This window comes from Syzygium oleosum, unplaced genomic scaffold (assembly GCF_021117445.2).
Source record: "Syzygium oleosum isolate NSW1041296 unplaced genomic scaffold, Sole_v2.1 Sole_v2.07, whole genome shotgun sequence".
Taxonomy (NCBI): domain Eukaryota; kingdom Viridiplantae; phylum Streptophyta; class Magnoliopsida; order Myrtales; family Myrtaceae; genus Syzygium; species Syzygium oleosum.
Window position 1 is genome coordinate 12446299 of NW_026607491.1, and position 9019 is coordinate 12455317.

The window sequence follows — 9019 nt, forward strand, 5'->3', positions numbered from 1 at the left end:
AAGGGACCTGATTTGGTTCCAAGGAGAGGATAGGGAAGGCGCATTGATCCATGGCTCTTCTAAGCTGTAAATGGAAGGGGAAGATGGCTGACATGGTTGACCAACAAAAGCTGTCTGATGGGGAGGACAAAAGGAAACGAACGTCAATTTTAAAAAGGGGAGGGTTCCATAGAGGAGAGTGGCCGAGAGAGAGAGAGCGAGAGAGCCAGAGGAAGAGAACTGGAAGAGAACAGAGGGGGTTCCAAGGGAGAAAGTTCCAGAGAGATTGAGGAGAGAGAGGGAGTTCGAGAGCGTCGGAGACCGAGATCCAAGGAGCGAACGGTCTCCTATCGGTGACCGCTACGCCTCAATTGTGGCCGACGAACCTCTAGCGCATCCCGTCCTACACGGTAGGTCCCGGCCCGAAGCCCTTCTCGGGTTGTGTATTGTGATTTGGGGGGTCGCTTTTCGAGGATCTCAGCTCGAAAGCGCGGGAGGTGACCGGGCATAGTCCGATCTGTCATTCACTACCGCCGAGCCGAGTAGGGAGCTCCGTCGACTCCCCTTATTTCGCCCGAATCACATCCTGTTCTTGGGTCTCGGCTGACTGGAGTTGACTCGCCGGCGCCCGACCGTACGCGGTTTCGAGCGTCGGCGAGCCTTCCCCGGCTATTGTTGTGTGCTGCCTTTTGTTTTATGTTGATTATGGTTATTGGTTTGAGCCTTAATCGGTTCTATTCCTATTCCCAGTCAGTCGCGAACCGCACTTCACGTATTTGACAAAATGCTCAAGAGAGCTCCGACTATGTTTTTGTGAAATCGACACTCTAGCACTCGGTTACATGCTTGATTCGTTCAAGTATTGTTGTTGACTTCAAGCTATCCATGTTTTTGTGTGATTTCGTGGCATGAAAATCGTTTCCCCGACGTCAGCCATGGACGAGCACATGAGTGTGTCTAAAATGATATGATGTGTCTAACGTGTCACACGAGTTTCCGAGGTCAATCCACTAATTCTAACTATTATAATCGTGGAAACTCAATCAATATAAGCAGTACAATCAATTGCAATCAAGCAAAACAATCCTAATTTGGGTCTCTAAAATGAAAGCCAATTCAAAACACCCAAACCTTAGTAAAGCCCTAAAGACTTATTCATTCGATGATTCATGTCATTTTATGGTTTAGGGTTTTTTAGGGGTAAAAACCCCTAAACTAAGGATTTTCTAAAAAAAATGCCATTTAGGCACCTCTAAAAATTCTAATTTCACTTGCAAAGGTTGGCCACATTGTTTGTGGGTCATTTTGTGAATTTTTGAAATTTTTGATTTTTTTTAAATCTATTTTCCGGAGAGCTATTTTTTTACTTTTTATTTTTCTGGAATTTCCAAAATTTTGAGATTTTTTTTTATGGATTTTGTGATTTTTTTTTCTATTTTTTTTCAATTTTCGAAATTTCTAATTCTTTAGATTTTTCTAAATTTTTGATATTTTATTTTTAAAAAATTTTTCCACCGAAAGAACGAACCGGGTTGGCCGATTTAGTCTGGTTCAGTCAAACCGAACCGAACGTCACCGGCGCCGACCGGCGCTTCAACAGGCACGATGCCAAACGGTGCCGTTGGCCCCCTGTTCTTTAGGGCATTTCCTCGAACAAGTGGTGGGCGTGATTCTGGATTCAACATTCTCGAGGCCGCCGGTTTGAGCATGTCGCCGACGACCTTTCGGTGAGTGTTTTGCCATTCCATTTAGTTCCGAGTAAAGTTCTTATCACCTACTTTCGATCTAACAACCATTACACTGTCGGACTACTTCCGGCCAGCGAAAAACTGATTAAAAAATCCTAAGTCGATATTGACCTAAACAAGCTTCTCCAAGTTTCAAATCCTTATTCTAATCGCCTTAGCCATCTAAACCATTCCAAATCAACATCAAATCATCAATCAAGATGAGGATTAACTAACTTGTGTGGCCTATGAACAAGAGAGGTGCTCCGGCAAAGATCTCCAAGCTCCGGTGAGGGAGTTTCAATGGCGGATTGACTCGATTTATGCATTCTCATCGATTTATCATGCAATCAAGCAACAAAACATGATCAGAAACTCATTCTAGATGTCAACAAACTCAGATTTGCAAAAGAAAACACATGATCAGCAAGATTGAACTCAAGTTCATCATTTTTCGAATCTGGAAAATCGTGACGAGTAGAGGATTTTACCTTCTTCGAATGTGGTCAAATCGGAGTTCCTAGACTAGTCGGTGCCCGTGGAGCTGTTCTTCGACACTCAAACTTCCAACTGGTGGTCTCAGATTCGCCAGAACGGCTTTGGACATGCTGGCCGGGCACAACTTTCAGAGTTTCGTTATTAGATTTTCATTGGTCACCCGAGGAGGAGATCCTCCCTGGACGATCGATTCGCCAGCGTCGTTCAATCGATCGACACTGATCACTCGATCTAGGGATCTCTACTCCTCTCTCTCTAGATTTCACACTCTTTCTCTCTCTATCTCTCTCTCTTCTCTTGGGAGTATCGTCGAACGTCTTCTGTGCCTGGGATAATGTGTTTTCCTCCTTTTTTAGCTCGATTTCCCGCCCAAAGTTTATTATCACCGGCCTTCGAGTCGGTTAGATCGAATCTATGATGCCAGCCGGAGATTCTCTAGCTGGCTAACATCGGAGTTTAACATGTGCTTAATCGGTCTGGGTAAGGCGGTGAAAAGGCGGGGCCAGAGATATTTTTTCTGGGTTTAGAGTGTTCTAGGTGAGTCGGGTAAGGAAGGAGACCAACCCGGCAGACCCGAGTTGGTCTAAATTCACAAATTTGACTTGATTTTGACCCTATTTTTCGATTTTAACCCCAAAATTGGATTCCTCATCACATTTTGCACCAAAATATGAGATTTTCCCTAATATTTGTCACAATTAAACCCAAAATTCTATCCACCAATCAAAACAAGCGTCGGTTTTCTCTCTTCTCTCGGAAGAGCTTTCCTCTGCCCATCGGGGTAGCTTAGCAAAAGGTAACCCTAACCTCATAACCTCCAGCTCAACTCGCTTGTGAATGCTTCCCTCTACCCTTGAAGTAAGTTCAGTCGAGGTAATCCCTAAATGTTGCTCTCTCTCTCCCCTCTTCTGGCTCTTTCTCTTTGAGTCAATATCTGATTCTCGGCACCCCAATGAGTCGTAATCTAAATACCCACCCAAAACCCATCATCTTGTTTCCTCATAAAGATCCGAACTCGCAAATCCAACCATTAGAACACTCGCTGTAGAACCCCTTGGTGAAGGCGAGAGATCCTAGTCTCGTCCAGTTCGGGGCTTCATAGCTGTGGCGGGTTGTGTACACTCCAATGGAGTCGGATGATGATGCAAACCAGAGGCTTGCCCTGCTCTGCAAACGATTAGGAAGATTGTGGACAGACAAAGTTACTAAGAACATGGAAGGCATTCTGGCATCAGCAAAAGGTAAGGATGGTAGACTGACGCTGATAGGACAACTTCTAAAAAATCCAAAAATCAACTTTCAAGCTCTCCAAAACACTATGAGGAGAGCGTGGAGAGTGGAAAGTGCAGTATTCACACCTTTAGAGCAAGGTATTTTTGCTATAACCTTTGATTCCCTAGCTGTGAGGAATAAAGTGATGGACCTTGGTCCTTGGTCTTTCATGAATAATCTCTTGATCTTGAAACCATGGGAACCAAACACCGCTGCGTTGAGTTATAGATTCGATTCAAGTGACTTCTGGGTTCATTTTCTGGGGCTCCCTTTCGAGTGGCTTTCTGTGGAAGTTGTTCGCGAGGTAGCTGGAAATATAGGCCAAGTACAAGAAGTTAAAATTGAAACAAGAGGAATGGTGTCTTACGGAAGGGCGCGAGCGACGTTGGATCTCAACTTACCCCTACAGTCAGGCATGCTTGCTGATAATGAAGGAAAGAAAATTTGGCTGGATTTTAAATATGAGAGGCTCCCTTATTTTTGTTTCTCCTGTGGAAAAATAGGACATTATGCTTCAGACTGTGAGGAGTTGCCATTTAGTGTCAAAGATGTGAACACAGAGGAGGACAGACTTTTCGGCCCTTGGCTGAAGGCTGAAGTAAGCAACAATAGTCTGTTTCGGAAGCTATTTCACGGCAAAGACTTAGCTCAACCAATGGAAGAGGAGAGAATCCCCGACACACCAATACACTCTGGACAAATAGTAATCTATGGAGAGAGCAGCTCGACCCACATCCAGCAAATTCCTCAATCAGAAGAGGAAAACGCAAAAAACTAAACTCATTGGAAGGAGCAGTTCAGAAGATCAAAGTGAGCAACAGGTTAAAATTCCCGTATTCTTGGTTCATGACCAAGGACTTCCCAAGGAACTAAATTCCATCATGGTTCAAGCTGGCTCAAACAAAAAGAAGTTAAGTGGCAAGAAAACTCCTATGCGGAAGAAGACCAGAAGGTTCAGCCCATATGACTCTCACGGGGACAAACCGTTACTATTATATGAAGATCAACTGCTGAAAACACCAATCCGGGTAGTGGAAGGTACCGAAAAATGGGCTGTGGTGGCTAGCCCTAATAAGCCACCGGAGCCATTATGAAAATCATAAGCTGGAACTGTCAAGGGTTGGGCACACCTCTAACGGTCCAGTATTTGAGAGCCCTAGTGGCTCAGGAAAGGCCCGAACTACTCTTTCTTATGGAAACAAAGAACCGAGAAGAAAGGATCCAAGGGGTACGGAGGACGTTGAAGTTTGATGAATGCTTTGTTGTCAATCCAAGGGGAACAAAGGGTGGCTTAGCAATTTTGTGGAATGCTCAAGCGGCACTATCAATCTTACATGCTTCAGATGAAGTAATAGATATCGAATGTGAAGAGGAGATCTATAAAACGAAGATGAGAGTTACGTTTGTACATGCACCATCAACTTTCCAAGAAAGATCCAAGACGTGGGATGAAATCTATACAATTAGCCAGAGAAACCAGCTGCCTTGGGTATGCTTGGGGCACTTTAATGAAATAATGTACCATTGGGAGAAGGTGGGCAAACGTTTGGCCGAGCACTACAGACTTCATACATTTAGGGAGTTTTTACATAGCTGTGAACTAATGGACCTAGAAAGCAAGGGTTGTGCATATACCTGGTCTAACAATCGTGAAGGAGATGAGCTTGTGAAGGAAAGACTGGATAAAGCAGTTAGCACCATGAGATGGAGATTACAGTTCCCTGAGGCAGAAGTGCACGCATTACCGGCTGTTGGTTCTGATCACTGCCCGATCCTAGTAACTATACATCTAGCCCGAAAGAGAAAAAAGAAGAGTTTCAGCTTTGAAGCATACTGGTTAGAGGACGAGGAATGCAAAGAGATAATTAATAGGGCATGGTATTCTACAGCGACAGAAAACGAGGGCCTCGGGACAAGGATGAGAAAGGCTGTTGTTGCCCTACAAAGCTGAAGCAAGGGGAAGTTTACCAATGGGCAGGGGAGAATAAAGATCCTAATGGAACAAATACAGTCCATCACAAACCAGCCAACCGCAGGGAAGGACAAAGTACAACTGCAAAAGTTGAGGAATGAGGTTCAGAGGCTATGGAGTCAGGAGGAAATGTATTGGGCTATGTGCTCGAGGATCAATTGGCTAAAGTGGGGTGGATCAAAACACCAAGTTCTTTCACGCCTCAACTATACAAAGGAGATAGAGAAACAAAATCTCAATGCTGAAGGATAATATAGGGAATTGGACCCGTGACCAAGAGCAAATAAAGATGATGTCCTATGACTTCTTTAGGGACCTGTATACCTCAGTTGGTCAAAGACAATTCACCCCACTACTTCAATATTGCTCTTGTAGAGTCAAGCAGGAAACAAACATCAGGCTGCTCGAGGAAGTTACAATAGAGGAAGTCAAGCAAGCCACCTTCCAGCTTGGTTCTTCGAGGGCCCCAGGTCCGGATGGTTTGAATGGACAATTCTTTCAACATTACTGGGAAGATATCAAGCAGGAAGTAGTATCAGAGGTCAGGAATTTCTTTCTTAATGGTGTGCTTGACCCTCAGTTGAATAGAACACTTATCTCCTTGGTGCCAAAAGTAAAAAACCCAGAGAAGCTGGAAGAGTTTAGACCCATAAGCCTGTGCAATTTCGCATATAAGATCATTTCAAAAGTACTAGCAAATAGGCTGAAACCATGGCTCCCAGAGTTGATAGAAGCTGAACAGAGTGCCTTTGTAGGAGGACAGCAAATTCAAGATAATATTCTTGTTGTACAGGAAGTCTTACACCAAATAAGGGTTCGGAAGCGTAAACGAAAATTTCAGGCGGTTCTAAAGCTAGACGTGCAAAAGGCTTATGATCGGATTGAATGGGATTTCTTAAAGGCTTGTATGATCACAATGGGGTTTGATGAAAAATGGGTAAATTTGATAATGCAATGCGTTACAACAACCTCTCTAAGTGTTAAACTTAATGGGGAACCCCTGCCCTACTTCCAACCTACAAGAGGAATAAGGCAAGGTGACCCCTTATCCCCATACCTTTTCATCCTGGTTGCAAACTTCCTGTCCATGATGATGAAAAAAGCCGTGCAAGACGGCACATTAAAAGGGATACGGCTGAATAGAAACTAACCTGTACTTTCTTACCTACTCTTTGCAGATGATTCAATCTTCTTTCTAGATGGGAAGATACAAGAATGCCAGAATCTAGCGAGCATCATAAACCAGTACTGCTTTGCTTCGGGACAATTAGTCAATTTGAACAAGTTGGGCATATTCTTCAGCAAGGATTGCCCTAGTGATCTAAGAAGGAACATGGCTAGAGAACTAAGGGTCCCGGAGATTGAAAAAACAGGTAAGTACTTGGGAATCCCCTCTGATTGGGGAGCTTCCAAAAAGCAAATGTTTGCTTGGATCCTGGCAAGGGTAAATATGAAGCTCGAAGGGTGGAAAGAAAATACTATGTCTAAAGCGGGGAAAGAAATCCTGATAAAAACTGTTGTCCAAGCATTACCACAATATGCCATGTCAATCTTCAAAATCCCAGTTTCAGTATGTCGGACAATTGAACAAAAAATAATCACCTTCTGGTGGAAGAATCAAACCGCAACAAAGGGAGTTCATTGGAGGAAAACCGAAATCCTAAAACAGAGAAAAGACAGGGGAGGCCTCGGGTTTAGGGATTTAATATCCTTTAACAAGGCAATGTTGGGAAAACAGGCTTGGAATCTAGCACATAACCATAAAACTCTGTGTAGTCAGGTGTTAAAAGGTATCTACTACCCAACTAAATGTTTCTGGAAGGCAGAGAAGGGATCCAGACCATCGTGGGGATGGCAGAGCATACTTATGGGAAGAACATCAATTGAAGACTCGGTAATGTGGTCAGTAGGGAATGGACAAAACATCAACATCAGGGAGGATAAGTGGCTAAGCTGGGGAAGGATAGGGGGACCGGCGAATGCAGGGGATCCAAGATTAGTTGCTGAACTGATAAACCAGGAAGAACGCACATGGAAGGAACCAGTCCTGCAAAGGGTATTTGATGAAAAGGTAGTGCGAGAGATCCTCACGATACAAATTAGACCGCAGATGAACGAAGATAAGCTGATCTGGACTGGCACGAGGGAAGGGGAGTACTCTGTTAAAAGCTGCTACAACAACATTCACAAGAACGAAAACATGGAAACTCAGAGCGCATCCTCCTCCTATCAACCCCTAACTAAGCTCTGGAACAGAATATGGAAAATGAAGACTCCACACAAAATCAGAAATTTCATCTGGAGTGTGTGTCAGAATGCTCTCCCGACGAAGGAAAACCTGTACAGAAGGAAGATGGTACCTGATCCGAACTACCCATACTACGGAACACATGCAGAGACGCCAGAACATCTGTTTCTTCTCTGCAAATGGACAAGGGAAGTCTGGGAAGCACCTGCTCTGAACATACAGAATTCCAAATATCAGATTTCCAGAATAGATGACTGGATGCTAAAATTTTTACCCGGAAAGAACAAAGACTCACCTGGTTTCGAGCTAGTCTCGATCATTCTCTGGGAAATCTGGAAAGCAAGGAACAGCCTAGTATTCAGAAATCATCTCCCGGACCCAGAAGCGTTGATAGAGAGAGGACAACATATGCTCAGGAACTTTAGCAAATGGAACAACACTAACAGGAAAATTGAAGCCGAGACCTGGGATGTCAACGAAGCCTGGACCCCTCCAGAAAGAAGAGAAATCAAAGTCAATATAGATGCTGCTTACCAACCTGGTTCATTCGAAGGATCGATCGCCTGCGTGTGCCGTAACTCGTCTGGAATCTTGACAGATGGATTCGTGAAGGATGTCCTCGTCTCCTCCGCCGAGCAAGCTGAGTGTTTAGCTTTGACAGAAACCCTTAATTTCCTCTTGTCTCGGGCAGGTGATAAATTGACTCTGGAGTCAGACTGCTTTTCCTTAGTCAACAGCGTGGAAGCTTCACAGAAACTGCCGTAGGAATAGATGGCCCTCATCTGTGAAGCACGTGAGCTGCTTCTTTCTTTCTCTAATATTAAACTCCAATATTGTAATAGAAATAGAAATAGGGTAGCGGACTGGGTAGCGAAGGCTTACAGGAAAAAAAAGCTCTCTCAACACTGGTTGACTAGTCCTCCGCAGGCCCTCTCTGAACTGCTTTGTTTTGATACCCCGTTACTGGGTTCCTCTGTCTCTGGTTATTAATGAAAAGCGTTTAGTTCTGACAAAAAAAAAAAACCCAAAATTCTCAAATTGTAAATTTGGATCATTAGGGTTTTTGTTCAATTTAACATCTAGATGACTTGATTGGGAAAAATTGATGCCGAAATTGGATTACCCATGACTGATTAACCCTTAAAATGATGATCTCAAGGTTCGACAATTTCAAATTGATTATGATCCCCAATTTAGCTTAAAATCCCTTATTTTCAATAGAATTTTGGGGCTTTTCGATTTCTTTGGCAAATTGTGCAATTGGACTGACCATTATGTAATTCAAGGTTCCATAATCATTTGTTGTGAAGATACTATAGCCTA

General features: G+C 43.7%; 1 protein-coding gene across 1 annotated transcript; it reads right to left on the reverse strand.

Annotated features, from left to right (window-relative positions):
• Positions 1-3203: 3203 nt before the first annotated feature.
• LOC130138657 (uncharacterized) lies at positions 3204-8632 on the reverse strand. The gene is made up of 4 exons (XM_056313383.1): positions 8235-8632; positions 7992-8028; positions 7809-7906; positions 3204-3371 (listed from the first exon to the last, which is right to left on the reverse strand). Exons 1-4 carry the CDS (start codon positions 8241-8243, stop codon positions 3204-3206), a joined length of 312 nt encoding a protein of 103 aa, XP_056169358.1. The 5' UTR covers positions 8244-8632.
• Between the last annotated feature and the right edge of the window lie 387 nt (positions 8633-9019).

What these genes read in the sequence shown, in the direction of transcription:
- LOC130138657 (XM_056313383.1), bottom strand. An exon ending in CGAGACTAGCTCGAAACCAG is followed by an intron (nt 7,907 to 7,991) that starts GTGAGTCTTTGT and finishes CTGTATGTTCAG; the next exon opens with AGCAGGTGCTTCCCAGACTT. An exon ending in GTATGGGTAGTTCGGATCAG is followed by an intron (nt 3,372 to 7,808) that starts GTACCATCTTCC and finishes AATCGTTTGCAG; the next exon opens with AGCAGGGCAAGCCTCTGGTT.